Source organism: Gracilinanus agilis, chromosome 2, assembly GCF_016433145.1.
Source record: "Gracilinanus agilis isolate LMUSP501 chromosome 2, AgileGrace, whole genome shotgun sequence".
In the NCBI taxonomy this organism is placed as follows: Eukaryota; Metazoa; Chordata; class Mammalia; order Didelphimorphia; family Didelphidae; genus Gracilinanus; species Gracilinanus agilis.
In genome coordinates, this window is record NC_058131.1 from 236,993,251 (window position 1) to 237,016,237 (window position 22,987).

The following is a 22,987-nucleotide window of genomic DNA, read 5'->3' on the forward strand; positions in this document are numbered from 1 at the left end:
ATTTACTCTTACCTGCCAGGATGAAGATGCCCACAAGAATCAGGAATACCAGCAGATAGAGGCCAACCACAGCATACTTCAACACAGACAAGGATCCAAGCTGGGCACAGCAATTTCCTGATCTCCTCTTACTACCTGGACCTAGAAAACAAGGTTAGAAGGTGGGGAAGAGAGATGAAAATCCCATGAATCTTGTTTCCTTTTTAAAAGCTAATTTTAAATTCTCAAAATTTTAATGTCTTCTGTTTTTATATCACTTTCAAATCCAAGAATATGCCTTCTCCTCTCCTCTACCCTCCCCAATGAGCCATTCCTCATAAAAAAAGAAAGTAAAGGGGTAGCTAGGTAGCACCATGGATAGAGCATCAGGCCTGGAGTCAGGAGGACCTGTGTTCAAATTTGACCTCGGACACTTTCTGTGTGACCCTGGGCAAGTGATTTAAAGGGCTTGCCTAGCCCTTAACCTTCTGTCTTAGAGTTGTTACAAAGACAGAAGTTAAGGGTTAAAAAAAAAGTTTTAAAGTATTTCAGCAAAACTAGCTGCCATATCAGTAGAGTCTGGTGGTATATGTAATGTCCCATTCCCATAGTTCCCCAACTCTGCAAAGAATCGAGGATGGTATATTTTTTAATGTTTTCCGTAAGCCTCATGTTATATGTTCATACACTCACCTACCCCCAACACCCCTCTAACATAAGCTCACTATAATCATGCTTCCAGCAGAGTCATGCAGATGTCTCTCTTTTTGAACTGCAACACAATTATCAGATCTCCCTCCCTCCCTCCCTTTCTCTCTCCCCCCTCCACTCTCTCTTCTCTCTCTCACCCTTCTTCTCTCCCTCTCTCTTCCCCCTCTCTCCCTCCCTCTCTCCTTTCTCCCTCTTTCTCCCCACTCTCTTCCCTTCTTTCCCTCCCTCTCTGTCTTTCTCTCTCTCTTTCCTTTTTCCCCACCCCCTCTCTCCCTCTCTCTCCTCCCCTTCTCTCCTTCTCTCACCCTACCCCCTTGCCTCCCTGATACACTCATTTCTTATGCCAGTTCAAACAACAGCAAAAGACTACAAAAGTGAGTTTGGATCAGCCTTTACAAAGCTTCATTGTGCTGGTCTGTCTGGGGAGAAAGGAAGTTTAGATTAGACTTAAAGGAAAACCACATCATTCTATCCTCTTGTCCATTCCCACAGTCTCACTAGCTTTCAAAAGGAAGATCCACCGAATTTTTCAAGAAGGACAAGTGAGACCCTTCGCTTTACAGCTCAGGAACCTGGCTCAGAAGTGTTAAGTGACTTGCTCCTAGTCATGGAGTCAGTTAGTAGAAGAGACAGGACCAGAAGCCAAGTTTCCTGCTGTCAGTCCAGGGCGTTTTCCATGGCCTCTCTCTGCCAAAGAAGTTTCCTCCCCAGAGTCTGGACCCACATAGCTGAGATGTTGTCAACTTATATTTTCTGCAAGGCCTTATTGATGTTTAGTAAATGTTCAAAAAAATAATGGTGTGGCCTCCTTCGATTCGTTGCAGAGGCAGGAGTCTACGGAGGTAAAATGTTGTATACCCTTGTTAGACGTGGTCAAAGTGTTGGTTGGTTTGGTTGGACTTTTCCCCTCTTTTTGTTCTTTAATCTTAGTTACAAGGGATGGCTTACTGAATAAGTGAGGGGGATAGATATACTTAGATGTAAATGTGCTATAACAACAAAAGGCAGCAATAAAAACAATTTCAAAAAATAATATTGGCAAAAGCAATGTTTGAGTCATTGAATCTGGATTCCAATCCCAGCCCTGCCATTTATTGACTGCGTGACTTTAAGCAAATCACTTAATCTCTCTGGGTGGGGCCTCATTTTTCTCATCTATAAAATAAAGGGGTTGGACTAGATCATCTCTGAGGTCCTTTCCAAGCTCTGAGCCTATGATCCTGTGATTTCAGTTACTGGGAGGTTTGGGATCACCAGACTGATTCCACATCAGAAGCTTCACACTGTCCCCCAAGTATTTTGTTAAGACAAGCCTCCACTAGGTGAATGGAGGCAATTTGGTTATGGCCTTGGGGTTTGAACAGGCAGAGTCTCTAGAGCAGCGTTGGTGAAGCTTTTCAAGTTCTGGTGCCCAACTTCAAGCTGCCTGTGAACGCCCCCTGCCCCACCATATTACCCCAGAGGGAAGAGGGAGGAAGTGCTCGATTTGGGTGGCTGGACAGAAGGGCAGGACATGCAAAAAATATCCTTAGGCACTGGGAAGAGGGGGAACAGAGCAGTCACCCCAGTGCTGGCCTGGCACATGTGCCAATACATCACTAACGCTGCTCTAGAGGATTAGTTAGTGAAGAGACAGAACAGGTGTAATTATGGCTTTTTAGTTAAATATTTATTAAATATATTATTATTCTACTAAACAGCCAAGAATGTCATCAATAAATTAGCATTTATTACAGGACTTAAATAGGATTTGTGATTGGAGCAATTTCCACTGTACAATCATCATTCTCCCTGAAGCTCAATTGTTACCGGTCAGTGCTTGTTCTACTTGAAGAGAACACATCTCTCTAATTCATTCTGGGCTTTCCCTGCTGTCCCAGGTTTGTTGGGCATTTATCCAAGACTCCTGGCCTCCTATTTGGCTTGGAACCAAAAGCCCTTGCAGGCAGCTTTTCTTCTCTACTTGGCCATTAAAGCCCTTCACAATTGAGTTCCAACATACCTTTCATGTACTCAACGGTTCTGCCAAGCTTGCCTTTGGCAATTCCTCACACACAACATTCCATCTCCTGTCTCCCTGCCTTGGCACAACTGGGCCTCCATACCTGGAATATTCTTCTCTTCCCTTTCGCCTGTTAGAATCCCTATTTTCCTTCAGAGTTCAGCCCCAGTGCCACCTCTTGTGTAAGGCCTTCCCTGATTCCCTACAAACTACTACCTCACCCACAAAACAGCCTTGTATTTACTTTATGCAGCAGTTGTGTGTGTGTGTGTGTGTGTGTGTGTGTGTGTGTGTGTACAGCATCATGTCTAGAAAATAGTAGGCACTTCATAAAAGCTTGATGATTGATTAGTGTGTCTGAGAGGCAACATAGTCTACTGCAGTGATGCACAGAGGTGTGTAGTAGTGTGATGTGGTGTATGGTGATGTGTAGAGGTGGGAAGTGGTTTGTGGTAGTACATAGTGGTGTGTTGTGGTAAATAATGGTATGGAGAGGAGCAAAGTGGTGGTAGAGGAGACAGAATTTGACTTGGAGTCATGACAACTGCTGTAGACACTTACTGGCTATGTGGAACTTGGCACACATCTCCAACTGCCTTTTAGACATAAACTCAACATATCCAAGACTGAATTCATCTCCACTCCTGCCAAAACTCTACCATCTCCCTAACTTTCCTGTTACTGTTGAGAGTACCACCATCTTCCCAGTCATACAGGCTTACATCCTGGTTGTCATCCTTGACTCCTCACTCGATCCTATCCCCCCAGCTCCCACTGGTGGTCATCTTGTCCTCATTACCTTCCTAATATCTCCCCCTTCTCTCCTCTAACACTGACACTATGATGGTGTAGACCAGTGGTTCCCAAACTTTTTAGGTCTATCACCCCCCTTCCAGAAAAAATATTACTTAGTGCCCCCTGGAAATTACGAAACTATTTATTGAACTCAGAATAGAATGTAATACAAAAAAGCGTGGCCATCACCACCTCTCTGGATCGCTGCAGCACCCACTTTGTGGGTGGCGCCCACTTTGGGAATCACTGATGTAGACCTTCGTCACCTCTTGATTGTAGGCACTACTGCGATATGCTGCTGAGTGATCTCTCTGCCTCAAGTTTCAAAGTAATCTTCCTAAAATTCAAGTCTGACCATGTTTCCTCCCTATGCAATAAACTCTAGTGGTTTCCTCTTGCCTCCAAGATTAAATATAAAATTCTCTTTTAAAAATCTAGTGTTCACTCAGAGGAAGAACTGTGGGAGGAGAAACACAGAAGAAAAACAACTGCTTGAACACATGGGCTGATGGGGATATTATTGGGGATGTAGACTCTAAACGATAACTCTAGCCTAACTATCAATAATATGGAATTAGGTCTTGATCAATGATACAAGTAAAACCCAGTGGAATTGTGTGCCAGCTAAGGGGGGGGGGGGGTAGGGGAGCTTGGAGGAGAGGAAAAGAACATGAAAGATGTAACTATGGGAAAATATTTTAAAAATTTTTTTCCTATAATTAAATAAATAAATAGATAGATAGATAGATAGATAGATAGATAGATAGATAAATAAATAAATAAATGAATGAATGAATGAATGAATGAGTAAATAAATAAATAAATAAATGAAAATCTAGTGTTTAAACCCTTCTCAACTTGGCTTCCTTCTACCTGTCCAGTCTTCTTGTTCCCTACTCTACCCCCCAACACACACAGGCACACACACACACACACACACACACACACACACAAAACACTGATCCAGTGACATTGGCCTCTTTATCATTTCTTGAACAAGCTATCCCATCTGCCTACCTAGAATGTTTTCTCTGGCTGTCCCCCATGCTTAGAACACTCTCCTCCTCATCTCTGCTTCCTGGCTTCCCTAGCTTTCTTCATGTCTTAGCTAAAATCTCATCTTCTGCAAGAAGTCTCTCCCAGTCTTCCCTAATCTTAGTACCATCTCTTTAAAACAACCCCCCCACCCCAGCTTGTCCGATATATAGCTTGTTTATATATAGTTGTTTGTGTGTTGTCGCCCCCATTAGACTGTAAGCTCCTTGAGGGCAGAAACTGTTTTTTTGATTCTTTTTTGCATTCCTGATGCTTAGCACAGTGCCTGGCACATAGAAGGCACTTAATAAACACCAGTTGACTGGCTGAGTCACTTAAATTTACAGGTGATTTTCCCATCTGTAAAATGGGATTAATAATACCTGTACCACCTATGGATGAGTGTGAGCAGAATTCTTTGTCAGTCCTGAAGCTTTATATAAATTCCAGTTGTTATTCAGGAGACACCTCTATCTGCTTACAATAGCAGAGAAAAGTTTTCCATTATCCTTTCCAGGTGTCTTACTTTCCACCTCTGCTTTCTCTCTCATTTTCTGGAGGTCAAGGGTTTCCTTGCATATGGTTCATATTCAAGTACTGGCATGAAATCTCTGCAATACCTTTATCTAATCAGAACAAAGTGATTCCCCTGTCCCTCCTCTTGACTACCTTGCTCCCGACTTCCCTGCTCTATCCTGTCAGCAAGATGTTATGGGAATAGCACTAAACCCGTAGTCTACCTGGATGTCAACCTGGCTCTGTCACTAACTTACTATGTGACCTTGGGCAAGTCATTTCACTTTTTCTGGGCCTCTATGACCTTCTGGATAACAATGCTATAATTTAAATCCTGATTGTGCTAGGGATACAGTGATGAACAAGACATAGCTTAAAAAAACCCTAATCTTCTAAACCTCAGTTTTTTCATTTTTATATGGGTATAATAGTTGTATTGCCTACTTCATACAGCTGTGGTGAAACTCAAGTAAATGGGTAATTTATTGCTTTATGAGTTTGAGCTATTCTTATCCACATTTAATTGGTCTCCTTAGCAAGCAGCACATATAGGATTGACCCTCTCAAGTTATATCCCTATATACACTGAATGGTCTGCCCCAGGGTTTTAAGATATTTCTCCACAGAAGTTTTTTTAAAAAAGGATAGTAGAAATTATCCTGGTAAGAGAAGGTAGACAAACTCAAGCGAGAAGAGAAGTTAACACAGCTGCTCAAAAACATGGGTTGATTTTTCTTTTTCAGGTAGAAACCATGCCTCCTCGGTACAATGAAACACAGATGAGGCTTCCAAACTCTTTACCATGGGTGGGTGGGGACTAACGAGGACATGTTATCATTATGATGGAGTGACAAGATGGCACATTCAAAGTAAGTTTTTAGTTGAGTTTCAGAAGACTCAATTCTACCACTTATTCATAGTGTGGCCTTGGGCAAGTCTGAGCCTCAACTCCCTTATCTGTAAAAAGAAGACACATATGCTTGAACAAACTACTTCACAGCATCAAACTGAAATGACATGTCAGAGATCTGAAAAGGAGCGGTCCAGGATTGTCACCAAGTTCCTCTGTTCAAGACCCCAGGGAGATCACAGCACAGCCCACCACATCAGATATGTGGAGAACATATCTATTCCCAGAGGGAGCATATCCCATAGCCACAAAGATGCCCAAGAACCCCTGAAACCCTCCACTATGCTCTTACACAGCTTGAACTGAAACTTAAAGACAGCACTAGAGTGAAGAATCCAGAACTGTAACTCCAAAGTAAAGGTCAGAAGCCAAATGGAAAGACCTGGGACCTACAGGGCAATGACAGCATGGGTAATAACAGTTGGACAGGAGGCCTAGAAGGAATGATAGCTTAATGCTCTGTGTGATGCTGAGGTCGCTGAGTCTTCCCTGAGCTGTGTTTTGTTCACCCTCCAAATTCCCTGACCTTGTGGCAAAGTTGAATCATGCACTGAACCCATCTATGTGTGTACTGAACTGAATGGACAGAGTGGGCGATGTGGGAACAAGTGAAGAAAAGAATTGACAGAAATAAGGAAAGTTTGATTGGTGGTAGTAAAAATGCAGGTGAAACAGATGAGACAGATTTTATGCCTCATTCCTTAATGTTCAACCACCACTTGTCTCCTTGTATTGTTCCTTGAACTCAAAGCCCACATTCTCCATGATGTCTTCCCAGAGTAGGGAAATAGTAATTGTTCTCTAAAATACAGTAATATGAAACATCCATCTATTCACCCCCCAACCTTCTTCACATCTGCCTTCAGACATTGCCCTTCTTCTCCCCATCTAGACCACAATCCTCCATTCTAAACTAGGAGCTCTACCCACCGGACCTCCAGAACCCATGTCCCCAGTACCTGGAGAAATTAATTCATTAATCTTTAGAACTCCTGCTAGAGGCTCTACTTTCTTCATTTGAGATTCTGTGTATATGCAAACTAGTGCCCTACATCTAGATGATTCAAGACTTCAGACTATGTTTTATTTTTCTATACCATTCAGCCGCCCACACAGGTCAACTGGCGATCTGCCTGCCGGTGTGTCCCTTACTATTCCAATCCTCCACTCCCCTTTCCATCTGTTGCTCTGAGCCCAGCAATCAAATCGATAGTGCTTTCCCTCCTAGAAAGAGCATGTCAATTGATGGATCATCTAATGCATCAACCATGCATCATCCTTAAACTCTCCAGACCAAAACTCCCTTCCCTGTCCATCAGTCCCCTATATAATCTGTCTTCTTTGGTAGAATAGGCACTGTTTCTCTTTTTGTATTTGTATTCCCAGAACTTAGTACACTGGCTGGCACAATCATAAAGGTGTTTTGATTCATTCATTCATTTCAGTTGTAGAATAGATTAGGAGGCTGGAGTGCTGACCTGAGAATCAGGACCTTGGACAAGGGGGAGAAAGAAGAGTGTCCTACTTGTGTCAGTCCTAGAGGGGATGATCCCTAAAACAGCTAGCTTCTCACCCACCACCCCCACCCCTCCTGATTCTCCTTTGCTCTCCCTGTGATATATCCCTAATACAATTTATGGCACAGAGTAAATGGTTAATAAGTGCTTGTTGATTGATCAATTGCTATCTCAATACTGAGATACTTTGTCCTTTCTAGAAGCAAACTTCAGCAAGGTCTCAAACATCAGAAAACTGCCTTCAGATCTCCTCCTTTCAGGCAGGAAGATAACAGAAGGATAGATGCACAATCAATCAAAGGTCCACTGTGAATATATTTTTATGCAAAATCTTTGGAAAAAACTGGACTACAAACAAGATTTAGATTTCCCCAGGGGTTCTGTGGCTCTACCTCCAGGAGGAATCTTGCCCTCTAGTGGTGCTTACAAGCATTCAATTCCCTTCAAGCAAGAGAAAGGGGAGAAAACACTGATTAAAATACAGGCTATCCCAAAAAATGTTAGTGTAGTTTTAAGCCCCTAGACCAGCAGGCCTCAATAGAATCTTTTTTTAAAACCTTTACCTTCTTAGAACCAATACTATGTATTGGTTTGAAGGTAGAAGAGTAGTAAGGGCTAGGCAATGGGGGGTTAAGTGACTTGCCCAGGGTCACCCAGCTAGGAAGTGTCTGTAGCCAGATTGGAACCCAGTACCTCCTGTCTCTAGGCCTGACTCTCAATCCACTAAGCCACCTAGGTACCTCCCTCAATAGAATCTTGAAGACTTAGTGTGGGAGATCTCTAAGCTGCTTGAGGCTGCCACCATATTCCCCATTTTGGGTCCCCTAAATTCTCTCATCCAAGGTTTGCTGGTATTCCAGAAAAGGAGGCAAGTGCAACTCGAACTGACATCCCTATCCATGATCTAACAATTGACTGTCAACCAGAAGGTCATGGATCTCTATGCTTGTAGTATCTGGAAGGTCCCTCCATTGTGGCAGATCTCAACTCATCTGTAACTTAATAGAGAAATCTTATAGTGATGCCTAGATCTCAAAAGGGTTAAGTGACTTGCTCACAGCTAACTAGCTAATAAGTGTCAGAAGTATAATTTGAAAGGACAGTTAGGTAATAGAGTACATAGAGTGGCAGGCCTGGAGTCAGGAGGACCTGGGTTCAAATCTGGTCTCAGACACTTCTTAGCTATGTAACCCTGAGCAAGTCACTTAGCCTACATTGTCTAGCCCTTGCTGCTCTTTTTTCTTAGAATTGATACTAAGACGGTCTTCCTTACCCAAAGCAAGCACTTTATATCAACTATGCCATTCTATCTCTCTTAATATCAGTTTCCATCTCCATAAGAACATCTCCCTCTCTCCAACATGATCTCATTTCCTCAACAACAAGGGAAAAAAAGCTTGGACACCCTTACCCTAAGTCTTTTCCCAAATGCTGTTCCAAAGGAGAGTTTCAAGTCACAGATCTTACTGGCTCAGGGTCCTTCCAGGAGGACCAAGAGAAGTTTTTGGATCCTTCCAGCAAATCAAGGCAGACACAAAGGAGAAGGGAAAAGTGGAAAGCAAAAATAAGTAGAAACTGAAAGCAGAAAGGAAGAAAATGTCTGATGGTGAGTGGCTGAGATGAATTGGGACCATAAAGCACTAGATTTGAAGTCAGAGGAGCTGGGCTCAAATACTATTTCCATCAATTCCAAAAGACTTGGTTGAGGTCAGTTAGGTGGCTCAGTAGATTGAGAGCCAGGCTCAGAGACAGGAGGTCCTGAGTTCAACTCTGGCCTCAGACACTGTGTGACCCTGGGCAAGTCACTTAACCCTCATTGCCTAACCCTTACCATTCTTCTGCCTTGGAACCAATTCACAGTATTGATTCCAAGAGAAAGGCAAGGGTTTGTTGGGGGTTTTTTTAAAGCAAAATAACAACAATGACAAAAAAAAGTACTGGTGACATGGTACATGGAGATGTGGTCTTGGAGTCAGGAAACCTTGGTTCAAAACTAGCCTTTGATGTGTATTAGATGTGTGAACCTGGGCTTCTCTTAGAATCAGTTAACTCTTCTGCAAATTGGGAATGATAGTAAGTGCTATTTCACAGGGTTGTTGTGAGGACCAAAGGAGGTCATGGATGTAAAGTTCTCTGTAATTCTTCAAGATCCATCTAAATCTGAGCTCACTTTATTAGGGTGTGACCTTGGACAAGTAATTTCTCCTTCTTGAACCTTAGTTTCTTGATGACCAAAGTGAAGAGTTCAGACCAAATGACCTCCAAGATCCTTTTCCATTCTAAATGTAGCTTTATCAGCTGCTGACCCATTAGTGGTCAGTCAAGTAAAAGTGAGGGGACAGGAAAGTGGAGGATGCGCCCCAATTGACTAGAAGTCAGGATTCCTAGCAGAACCATTTGGTTTTATAGAGAAATTTTGGAAGGGGAGCCCAGTCCCCAAGCTCAACAGGCTGTCTCTCTGTAGACAGCATGCAATTGCAGGGAGCATATGCAACTCATTACCGCTGCGAGGTTCCCATTTGCAGCCTGGGCTACATGATGTCACGAGCCCAGAGGATGGGGATGGGGCTCAGGGGAAGCAATGACTGCAATATTTTTCTGACACTGACACCTCTCTCTGGCCCTCAGAAAACAGTGGAGGTGGGAGGGCTACAGAGCTGGGCTCAGCCAGAACACCACCCACGCCCAAGCCTCCTCCTCCTCCTCCTTCTCCTTCTCCTCCTTCTCCTTTTTGCCTCCCTCCTCCTCCTCCCCTTGGCGCCAGGCTGGAAGGGTTCACAGCTGTACAGGCACGAAAACAATGGAGAGAAATGAAGAAAAAGGAGGGGGAAAGAGAGAGGAAGAAAGTGGAGAAGCAAAGAGAGAGGAGGGAATAGGGAGCAGGCCCAGATGGCTCCTTCTTTAGATTTTTTTCCAAAGGAAAAGACATTTAGGTTCACAGGATGTTTGAACTGGAAGAGTCTTTGGAGGTCATCTAATCCAACCACCCCTCATTTTACAGATGAGGGAACTGAGATACAGAGAGGAGGAAGTGGCTTGTTTAAGGTCATAGGGCTACCTTAAAAACCAACCAGCTCTTCATTTTACAGATGAGAACACTTTAGGATAAAAATTCTCTCATTGTCTTGTACAGCACTTTGCTCAACATCCCATCCCATCCCCTACCATGTGCTTCATAGACTTATGTTTTTGCTTTTGCCAACAATGCTGACTTTCTCTGCAACATCTGATACACAGTACAGTCTCAGGGTAGCAAAAGGGAAAAGCACTGACCCTGAGTCAAATCCCATCACTGACACTTGTGTGACATTGGGCAAATTCAACAAAACCAGCCCCTGGTTTGTAAGGTCCCCAGGCTTCCCCAGTACCGAACATTTAAGCCCATCTTCTATGTCCATTTTTGGCTAGTACAGGTTTCATATTCTCAAAAAGATTCTGTTGAACCTCTTGTGATCCTCTTCATCAATCCCTAAACCTTTCCCCCTCCTTTCTAGCCACACTGACCACATCTCCTTGGGTATCTTCTAGGACAGTGATAGCAAATCTCTGGCACAGGTACCAAAGATGGCATGCACAGTGCTCTCTGTGGGCACTTGGCCTTCCTCCCTCCCCACACCCTCACCCCCAGAGTTTATTACTAGAAAGGCAGAGGGACTAGGGCAGAGCTGCTCCCCTCCCCCTCTCCATCCTGCTCTTCTGGCCCAGCAGCCCAGTGGGAGTGCTTTCTCCCTTGTGTAGGCTGGGGGTGGTACCCAGACTGTGAGAGGAGGGGCATGGCACTCAGTGGGGGGGGGCTGGCACTCCATCTCTAAAAGCTTCACCATCACTATTCTAGGATCTGTTGTCTGGATTTCAATTGGACTTCCTCTGCTACTTTGTACCATTTGGTCTTAGCAGTCTTTGTTTCCTCATCTATAAAATAAGGGCATTGGAGCCTCTTCCAGCTCCTATGGTCCTTCCTCAGTGTGCTATAGAGGACCTTCTCTGTGCTATGGGCAGAAGAGAACTGACCTAAAAGTTGAAAGGCCTTGGACCATTCTCTTTTCTTCTCTTGGCCTCAGTTTCTTCATCTATAAAATAAGTGGTTAGACTAGATGACTTCTAATGCCCCCTCAAGCTCTGTAATTTCCTTGTGCCAAAAACAGGGGCATATGAGATGAATGATAGCGAATAACTATGAATACAGATTTGGGACAGACATCACAAAAATTATATAGTTTTAGTATTGGCAGAGACCTCAGCAGCTGGTTCCTAAAAAAAGAAGCATCCCATTAAAGTATTTTTAAAATCAATGATCATTTTTATTAAGGACCTACTATGCACCAGGCTCCATTCAGGATGTTGGAGATATAAAAAAATGGTGCTAGAAGTTGGGGGGGATAAACAAAGACCCACCGTGAGGAGGGCTGTATTTATGTTTTCTTTGCCAGGGAGAATGATGTTGAGAGAAGTTTTGAAGGGAATGAGGGATTCTAAGAGGCATGGGTGAGATTGGTGTGCATTCTAGGCATGGAGGACAGCCAGTACAAAGATTCAGAGGTGGGAGCCAGAGGGCCATGTGTGAGGAACATGAAGAAGGCCAGTTTGCCTGGACCATAGAGGGAGGGAAGGGGATGCCAAATATGTGGTCACCTTCAAGGCTACTTTAAGACCTCAGTGAGGGGATACCAGCCACCTTCCAAAGCAATCCACTCTTTTAATAACTCTAATTGGTAAGAAGTTTTTCCACACATCAAGCCTAAATTTGTTTCCATAGTTAGCTGTAGGGTTAGAGGTAGCATGGTGCAGTGAAAAAAGGACTGGATCTGAAGTCAAAAGACTGGGGTTCAAATCTCAGCTCTGCCCCTTGATTCCTGTGTGACCTTGAGCAAACTACTACATCTCTAAGCTTCAGTTGTCTCCTCTGTAAAATGAGGAGGTTGGACTAGATGACCTCTAAAACTCCTACTGATTCTAGGCAGGAAGGACAGCCATTGATCCTATCATCTCCTGCTTTGAAGATCTCTGAGACCAGAGCACCCAAATGGTTTAAATGAGGTAGGAGGAGACAGAAGCATAGCTAAGTGATTTCAAGTTTCACCTGGCCCTAAATGTTGTTCCTGTTGTTGTCCGACTCTTTGTGATTCTGTGGGCCATACTGTCCAAGGAGTTTTCTTGGCAAAGATCCTGGAGTAGTTTACCATTTTCTTCTCCGGTGAATTAAGACAAACCGAGATTAACGGATTTGTCCAGAGTCACATAGCTAAGAGGGAATTAGGTCAAATTTGAACTCAGAGGGGCAGCTGGGTAGCTCAGTGGATTGAGAGCCAGGCCTAGAGACAGGAGGTCCTAGGTTCAAATCCGGCCTCAGACACTTCCCAGCTGTGTGACCCTGGGCAAGTCACTTGACCCCCATTGCCTACCCTTACCACTCTTCCACCTATCAGTCAATACGCAGAAGTTAAGGGTTTAAAATACAAAAAAATAAAAAAAAATAAAAAATAAAAAAATTTGAACTCAGATCTTCCTGATTCTAGACCCAACATTCCACCCACTGAGCCACGTGGCTGCCTCCTCAGATCTACATAGAGGTCTGCAATCATCTACCTGGACAGGCAGGACATAGCAATGATCCTGCTCTAAAGAGATCTTACCAGAAAACAAACAAACAAACATTTTCTTATCTATGGTTTAAAAAAAAATCCTTATAAGTTCCCCAGAACTCCCATATCCGATGTATCTGAAATAATCTCTCTGTAGTTTTAGTGGCCCACAGGTTTCACATCCTCTGAAAAATCCCCTTAAGGCTCCTTGTAATCATTTTTATTATTCACTCCCTTATTCTCCTCCACGCTCCATCCTCCCTGACTATATCTCCCTGGCTGTTGTCCAGGATCTCCAGCTTGCTGGACCTCCACTGAACTTCTGTTGCTACCTAAGAGAGGCTCAAGTCCCCTCTACATCTGATGCCAGACTCACAAACACAGGGAGAAAGACTTCACTTGTAATGTCATTAATATAGGGAATTCCCAAATAAGGAAAGTTCTTTCCCAATGCAGGCCAGATCTTCTCTATAATTCATAGTCTTAGGAAAGTCATCTAGAAAAGAGGGTCCTGGGTTCAAATCTGGCCCCAGATACTTCCTAGTTGTGTGTTCCTGGGTGAGTCACTTAACCCCCATTGCCTAGCCTTTGCCATTCTTATACCTTAGAATCTGTATTAGTATCAGACAGCAAGGCAAAGATTTATTTTTTTTAAGTCTTCTAGAGTTCTAATAGCTTAAGTGATTTGGCCAGGGTCATAGTCTGTGTCACAGACAGAATTTGGACCCAGTTCTTCCTGGATCAAAGGCCAATACCTTATCCACTACTCCATGGCTGACTCTCCAAGAGTGATGCATAGGCAAAGTTTCTTTTTGATAATGGTTTTCTATGTACCTTTATTTATTTTCTTTTATCTTTATTTTTAATGTGCATTTATTTTCTATGTACTTTGTCTTTATTGGATCACCTTATCTGTGTATCTGTTCTCTCTTCTCACCTCTTCAGCAGGATAGAAACTTCTGAGAGACAGCTCAGAGTGAAGAACACCTGAGTTCAAATCTACCCACAATACATTCTGACTGTGACCCCAGAAAAAAAAACAACACAACATCTGAGGCTCCCAGAGGGGGGGGTCATCATATTTTTTATTATGTGCATTATAATGTTACATATATTATTATGTATAATATAAATATATATCTATTTATTTTTATTTTTTATTAAACCCTTACCTTCCATCTTGGAGTCAATACTGTGTGTAAGGAGTCAGTACAGTGGTAAGGGTAGGCAATGGGGGGTGAAGTGACTTGCTCAGGGTCACACAGCTAGGAAGAGTCTGAGGCCAAACTAGAACCCAGGTCTTCCCTTCTTTAAGGCTGGTGCTATATCCACTGGGTCATTATATACTACTAGAAACTGCAGAAAATGTGCTGAATAGGTAGGTGCCTGAGTACATGGATCTGGGCAAGGAGAGAGAGTAAGCATTTATATAGCACCTACTATGTGCCAGGCAGGCTCTGTGCTAAGCGTTACAAATATTTAATTTGGTCTTCACAACAACCCTTTAAGGTAGGTACTTTTTCACCGATGAGGAAACTAGGAAACATTAGTTAAGTGACTTGTCCCTAGTCATTTTCATCATAGCTAATCTTTATATAGCACGTACTATGCACCAGGCATTGTGCTAAGCCCTTTATAGGCATTATCTCAATTGATCCTCGCAGTAACCCTAAAAGATAGATGCTATTATTGTCCCCATTTTACAGAATGAGGAAACTAAGGCAAATAGAGGTTAAATGACTTACCCAGGATCACACAGAGAATAAATAGGATCTGCTTCCTGCCCTAGAAAACTATACATTCTTGGAGGTGGGAAGGCAGTTTGTTTTGACTATTAGATTTATGATTTCATAAGTATACAGAGTTTCTGGTGAGGAATCTCCTCTATGAGAATTTCTCATACAACCAAGCCAGTACATCTTTGAGGCTGAATTCACATTTGAACTTGAATCTTTCTGATTCCAGATCCAGTGCTCTATCCACTGAGCCACCAGCTGTCTGACTGTATAAGATTGCTCACAGAGGGCATTCCTGCCAGGAGTTCTGCCCAGCTATGAAATCACAAATCTAATAAGCAAACAAAACACCTTCCCTGCCCACTTCCCAGCCAAGAATATTGTTCTTCTGGGATCTTTGCCTTTATCTCCCCAGTGCCTAAGCCGTTTGCTGGCACATAGTAGGTACTTTAAAAAAGGTTCATTTAACAGAATCAGCATCTACTTTGCCACCTCCATTTGGCAAGGCCTCCAGGCCTCATTCGATCTAATGCCTACAAAGGGGGGAAATCCTATAAGGAAAAAATAAAAAGGAGCTTCTTGAATTGGTTTGACTTCCTGGCATTTTAAGTCTACTGTATAGTCCTAATTCTGTTAGCACTGAGTATTCCTCCCTCCCCTCCCTGTCTCACTTAACTGTTCTTCCCCCCATTCATTCCCATGATCTTTCTTCCTTGCTTGCCTCCTCTGCACCCCACCCACCCCTTCTCTTTCTCTCCCTAACTATTTCCATCTTCTAAGGTAGAGATTCTGGGAAAAGGGTGGCCACAGTCTAGCTACTGTTTTGTGGACCTTTAAGAAGAAAGCAAATCCAGGCTGGCTTAGGCTCTTCCCTAAATCAGAGAGTGTTCAACTTCCCCCAAGAAACTGAAAAAATGGGGAAAACTGAGACCCAAGTTAGACAAACTTTTAAGTTGCCTCTCTCATCCAACTCTCCTGCCTCCCCAAGGTTTTTGCCTCAGCCTGATTCCCATACTCCCTCTCAACCAGCAGCCAAGAACAGAGAATTCAGGGGCTGGGGGGGCGGGGAATGAAGTTGGAAACTGGAAGCCTTGAAGAAAATTAATTTGGGTACATTTGTTTCCATATTTATCCTGTCTCCTTGAAATTACACTATGGCAGTGGCCATCATCGGAATATTCAGGGCGGCATGGTGCACTGGAACTGTAATCTGACATTGTTGTTGTCGAGTCATATTCCAATCGTGTTGGACTCTGTGACCCATTTTGGGTTTTCTTGGCAAACACGCTGGAGTGGTTTGTCATTTCCTTTTCTAGTTCATTTTACAGATGAGGAAACTGAGGCAAGCAGCATTAAGTGACTTGGCCATGGTCACATTGCTAGTATGTGTCTGAGGCCGGATTTGAACACATGAAGATGAGACTTGTTGACTCCAGGCCTGGCACTCTATCCACTCTGCCACCTGGGTTCAATTCCCAGTTTTGTCACGTACTACAAGTGTAAGGCAAATCACTCAGCTTTTCCCTGTCACGATTTGGACTAGAAACTAGACTCGATGATTCCTAGGGTCACTTCCATCTCCAAATTTATGATCTATGAATTATATTCATTAATCCATCCAATTTGGCAAGTAAGGGATCACTGGTGGCTTTAGGGACAGGTGTTTCAGTTGAATGATGAGGATGGAATCCAGATTGCAAATGGTTGAGGAGTAGGAAGACAGGAATGGGAGCAAGAACAATACAGTTTTTTTCTAGAAGTCTGGCTGCCAAAGGGTGGGAGGTAGAGACTAATAGCTCAAATCTCAGATACCCTACCTACAAAACAGAAAGAATAACACCTGCTCAATCTACCTCATGAGGATCAAACATAAAAACACATCCCAAAAATGCTTTGAAAAACAAAGTACTCCAGGCACCAGGGGTATGATGCCCAGGCTGGTCACACAATGGCCCAAGAGCAAAGGCACTGTTAGACCTCAGAGTCACAATTATCTCTGGATTGGAGCTGAGGCCCTGAACCACAAGGTCCCCCAGGGCTACTCTCTCCAACAGAGATTCTGCTCTTCCCTTGAGGTGATGGGAACAGAGGTACTCACCATCCTCACACAGGTTCAGTTTGGATAGGCTCCTGCCCTCGAAAGTCTCCTCAAAGATGGAGCCATTCTCCCGGTCCCCGAAGTTGTGCAAATACATGCCTTTATTATCCATTGGGTCCTGCTGCAGACAAAGAAACATGGAAGAAGAAAAACAGGAGGTGGGGGTGGAGAGAGAGAGGAAGGGGGGAGGGAGAGAGAAAAGGAGAGGGAAGAAGGGAGGGAGGGAGAGAGAAAGAGGAAAGGAGGGAGAGAGAGAGAGACAGAGAGAGAGAGAGAGAGAGAGAAAGAGAGAGAGAGAGAGAGAGAGAGAGATTAAAATACTAACTACAAAATAGAAATATACTCCACCCTTATTTCTGCCCACTGAGCCCCTCTTCCATATCAGAGTTTATTCTTCAGGCATAACCATAACTGGCATTCTGTAGCCCTTTAAGGCAATTGATCCTCATGGTGGCACTAAGAAATAAATAGTCTGAATATCTCAGTCCTCATTTTACAGATGAGGAAACTGAGGCTGAGTTTGAAAGCTAAGGCAATCCATGGATTGCACTAATACAGGCATTAGCTTCCAGTTAAGAGGTGATAATACCTTTTCCCTGGCCAGATCTTATCATTATATTCAGTTCTAGTAATTGAAGTTCAGGAAAAATATTGACAAGGGTCCTGAGGAGGACAACTAGGTTAGTGAAGGGTTTTGATTCCATGATATATGGAAGTTAATTCACTTCTAGATCCCTCTTTTCCTCTTCTTTTCACATAAAAATCCCTTGATGTAATTTCCTACTAAACACCTTTACTCCAATGTCTTATAATGGCATGTCCTTTCTCCTTGCCAAGGCCAACCTTGTGCCCTTGATCCCATCCCTCTAGGCATCTCTAGATTTCCCCCTCAGTCATCACCTCTAGATAATTTTCAACTTCTATCTCTGAGTTCCTTCCTTACAACCTTCAAACATGCCCAAGTCTCTCACTTCCTTAAAAAATAAAAATAAAAACCTTTCCAATTGAGCCCCTCATCCTCTCAAGCTCTCATCTACAGTGCTCTTCCCTTTTTCAGACAAACTCCTAGAAAAAGCTATATATACTCACTGCCTCCACTTTCACTTCCCAGAGTTTTGCAATCTAATTTCCAGCTACATCCATCCCCTCAACTGAAAGCACTTTCTCCAAATTTCCTCATGCTTTATTTGTTGGCAAGTCTGATGTGTTTTCATAAGCATCATCCTACTTCACCTCCTGGATCCATTTGGGCTCTGGTTGACCACTCTCTTCTCATGGATACACTCACCTATTGCATGATACTATTCTCTCCTGGTTCTCTTTTTTTTAAAACCCTTACCTTCCATCTTAGAATCAGTATTGAGTATTCCAAGGCAGAAGAATGTAAAGGGCTAGGCAATGGGGGTCAAGTGACTTGCCCAGGGTCACACAGCTAGGAAGTATCTAAGATTTGAACCTAGGACCTCTCATCGCTAGGCCTGCCTCTCAATCTACTGAGCTACCCAGCTGCCCCCTCTCCTGGTTCTCTTACTGGGGTGTCCATTCCTCCTCAAGCTCAGGTGTTGGCTCATGATCCATATGTTTCCTAACTTTGGGTATTCTCCACAGTTCTGTCCTAGGTCCTCTTTCTACACTGTCTCTCAGTAACCTCAACAGGTTTTATGAATTTAATGATCTTCTTCTTTTTTTTTAACCCTTAACTTCTGTGTATTTACTTATAGGTGGAAGAGTGGTAAGGGTAGGCAATGGGGGTAATGATCTTCTTTTAGAAGATAACCCACAAATCTATATAACTAATCTTATCCCTAATTGAGCTTCCATCCCACAGCACCAAATATCTGTTTAACGTTTCACATTCAATATCAACTTAGTATGGCTAATACTGAACTCATTATCTCCCTCCAATTCCCAAACAACCTCCCTTCCAAATTTTCCCATTTCTCTAAAAGGCACCACTGTTCTCCCAGGCTCTCAGGTTCATCACTTTGTTGCAAGCCTTGACTCCTCATTTCACAATCTGGTCCCAACCTATCTTTCTAACTTTGCTGTCTTCCCTTCTTATACTCTCCAAAACACTGGTTTTCTCTGCTTCTCACGCACATCATTCCATTCTCCACTTCTGTCTCTGTACTGTCTGTCCCCCATTCCTGGAATATATTCTTTCCTCACCTCTGCCTCCTAGACATTCCATAGACTTCCTTTAAGCCATTGCCCAAGTGCCATCTTCCATAGAAAGTTTTTCCTGATTCTCCCAATCTTCTGGTGCATTACCTACCCAACCACTCTATATTTAACTACTTTGCATTTATTATCTTCATATCTATTCTGTATGTTCTTATATATGTCCTTGTTGTTTCCATAATAGAGTATAAGCTCCTTCTGAATAGGAATTATTTTCATTCTATCCGTATCCCCAGAACGCAGTACAATTCCTGGCATATAGTAGGTGCTTAATAAATGCTCACCAATTAATCAGTTGAGAGAACTGAGTGTGCTTAATTTGGAAAAGAGAAGGCAGCATTATAGGGATAAGGAGGGAGGGAGGGAGGGAATAATAGTTATCTTCAAATACTTGAAAGATTGTCAGGTGGAAGAGAGATAGCTGTTGGACAGAAAGGTTTATAATGGAAATTTCTTCTAGGTAAGGATTAAATTAGTTGGCTGCTAAAGTGTCTTCTGATGCTAAGATTCCATGATTCTGTGATTTTGAACCTGGGTCCCTCTTGGCTCCAAGACCAGTAATAATAATAACAGCAGTAGTAGTAATAGTAATGTATAGTAGTAGTAGCAGCAGCAGCCGCCACTAGCTTTTATACAGTTCCCACTATCCACTATGTGCCAGGCACTGTGCTAAGTACCTTACAATTATTATCTCATTTGATCATCGAAGCAGCCCTGAGATATATAATAGGTGCTATTATTATCCTCATTTTACATATGAGGAAACTGAGGCAAACAGGGGTTAAGTGACTTGCCCAGAGTCATGCAGCTAGCAAGCGTTTGAGGCAAAATTCAAACTCAAGTCTTCCTGACTCCAGGTGCAGCTTTCTAGCTACTGTGCCACATAGCTGCCTCCATACTCTTTCCATTACTTGCTCCCCATTTCTGAATGTCAGAACCACAGAACTTTGGAGTTGGAAGGGACCTCCACAGTCTACCTTCATAAAAGGAATCCCACCGTATTACACCAACAAGTGGTCATCCAGCCTCTTCTTGGAGTCTTCAAACCAGAAAAGTCTCTAGAAAAGCTGCCTCGTTCTTACCCCATCCCCTAACTTCTTGGGTCTGAGATGAGCCAAGTTCCTAGGCAACATGGGCTTTGCTCTCCTTGGAGTGACTCTTTTTCCACTTTCTAGCACCGGGCCGGGAGTGGTGCTAGAGTTTACATATCTCAAAGCACACTCTGTCCCGTGTTGGGGGCCGAGGGAACAAAACCTCCTCTACCCCAGGGAGTGAGCGAGGGGCTGGTTCTGGGCCCAATGGAACACAAGAGGAGGGAGAGAGCAGCTGGAACATGAGCTAAGGATTGTTGGGCAGGGTTTCCTCTCTGCCCTTTCCTGTGCATGTCTTGGGAGGGAGGAAAGCTGGCCAGGAGAGAGTGGGGAATGATACAGGAATTAGAGACTCATAGCTCTTTGAGCTAGATCGGACCTTAAGATATTCTAGTTCAGCCTTTTGGCAGGCAAGATTTTTTTTTTCACATCAGAAAAAACTTTCCAATTATATTTCAGACCAGGACACAGGAAGCAGTATCGGCACTCAGATTGCAGAACCAAAAACATCTTTAGTAAAATACTTCATGGTACAAACTTCCTCCCAATGTTGTTTAATCCCTGAAAACCTCACCTCAAAGATTCAAAAATAGATACAGAAATACTAGCTTAGAACTCAAACTCTTCATCTGCCATATCAATTGCCCAGGCAAACTTCTCCCTCTGGGATTGATTATGTCTTCTTTACTGGCGCACCAAACTTCTTATTCCAGGCAATGCTAATCCTGGGATCCAAGTAGATGCGTTTGGACGTGCCCAGGGCACCCCGATTGTTTTCTTCTTTGTCCGTGATATGAATATGCAGCTCCAGGAGCTTCTGACTTGGCCAGCAGATTCTCTTCTTGTCCACATTTCTCTTGGACTTGACATCCTTTCTAACTTTGGGGTCAGCCTTTGCCCTTTTTAGCTTCTGTTTTCAGGCAAGGTATCAATTCAATACCCATTTAATAGACGAGGCGACCTAATTCCATTCAGGTAAACCAGCCAAAAGGGGACCAGAAATCTGTGACCCCTCTAATACCTGCACCTCCAGCTCCGAGCCAAGGTGCTTCTTGGCACCAGGGTTCAGAGTAGTGAGTCCTGCCATCTTGGCTCCTCATTCCTTCCTGCACAGCTTTCCTTCCATAAACTTATTAGGCAATACGGTTTAGAGACTCATGACCTTTACCTATTTCATCAAGTGGTAGAGCTGGAAGATAACTTAGAGATTATCAGTCCAAGTCCCAGACTTTATGGACATGGAAACAAACAGGATTCTGTGGAATGGGGATAATCCAAGGCATGAGTCCTTCTCTGAAGGCACTCATATGTGTCATTCTCTTTTCCTTCCAAGAAAGTAGTTTATAGCAGTGATGGGCAAAATACAGCCCGCAGGTCAGATGCAGCTCCCTGAAATGTTCTATCCAGCCACACGACATTATTCCTAATCTGACGAATACAATGAATAGGATACAATACGAGGAAACTTCGAAAGAGTTGCCTTAGAAACAGCCTGACAGATGAACATTTCCTTTCCTTTGGCCCCCTCTTTAAAAAGTTTGCCCATCGCTGGTTATAGAATCCTCTTGTCCATTTTGGGGCGGGAGGATGCAGAGAGACAAAGGACCATCCAACCCCTTTGTAGGCTGATTCTTTTCCCTCTAAGACTAACAACAAATGCCCATGATTTGGATAGCATCTCCCTGACGCCTGCCTGTAGTACCTCTTTCTTGGTCATGTTTTAAGGAGAGAAACTTGAAGGTGCTATAGAAGGGTGAACTTCCATCCTTAGAGAGGAGGCTCTTAGATGTGAAGGAAACTGAAGGTGGGAGAAATCAAAGACTCCCTGAAGGAAACAGCATCGCGGTTGTGCTTTAGCGGGTGAATAGGCACCAAACTCCAAACAAGCTCCAGTATCTTTGCCAAGAAAACCCTAAATAGGGTCACACAGAGTCAGACCCGACTGAACAACAACAATTGGCATTCAGTCAGCAAAAGGCAAGGAGCAAAGGCAAAGTTGAGGGCTGGGATCACACATAGTTACATGTTGTAATCTAGGCCATCCCAAACCATGGACAGATATCAAGTTTCACTGGAACGTAGAAGAGAAAAGCCAAGCCTTTGCACAAGCTGTCCTGCATGCCTGGGATGTTCTCTTGAAATCTCTATCTCTTTTCAAGGCTCTGCTCTTCATGAGCCCTCTCCTCTCCCAGTGTTAGTGGCTTCCCCACCATACCAAATTCTTTCATATTTCTTTGTCTATGTACCTGTTATTTCTCACTAATAGAAAGTAAACTCCTCGAGGGCAGGGACTATTACATTTTTTAAATTGTTTTTTTTTTTTAACCCTTAACTTCTGAGTATTGGCTCCTAGGTGGAAGAGTGGTAAGGGTGGGCAATGGGGGTCAAGTGACTTGCCCAGGGTCACACAGCTGGGAAGTGTCTGAGGCCAGATTTGAACCTAGGACCTCCCATCTCTAGGCCTGACTCTCAATCCACTGAGCTACCCAGATGCCCCTTTGCATTTTTTTTGACTTTGCATTTCTAGTGCCCAAGAGATGGCATGGCATAATGGATACCGAGATGGACTTGGAGCCAGGTAAGATGACAAATTGTAGAGAGAAGGTGCTCACCTCCATTGATAGTGGGGAGTTCCCTATGCCAGCAAAACCACTGGCATACGTACAAATTGTAGCCCTTATCTCCCACATCTCTTCAATATGTGTTTGCTGGATTTAATTGAACAGAATGTTAAGCAGTTTCCTGAAGGTCTAGCATAGCATTCTATGCTTCTAGAGGCAGAAGAAGATTAGAAACTGAGTGTCCTGAAGCCCAGCCTATACCACTTTCTATCA

General features: G+C 43.4%; 1 protein-coding gene across 1 annotated transcript in view; it reads right to left on the reverse strand.

Moving 5' to 3' along the window:
• Positions 1-22,987, reverse strand: part of SCARA5 (scavenger receptor class A member 5) — a 143,457-nt gene that overhangs the window by 116,991 nt on the left and 3,479 nt on the right. Inside the window, exons 2-3 of the mRNA XM_044661036.1 lie at positions 16,882-17,002; positions 13-141 (exon numbers count right to left, since the gene is read on the reverse strand). Coding sequence (XP_044516971.1) covers positions 13-141; positions 16,882-16,993 — 241 coding nt within the window. The 5' untranslated portion in view covers positions 16,994-17,002. The remainder of the gene's footprint in view (positions 1-12; positions 142-16,881; positions 17,003-22,987) is intronic.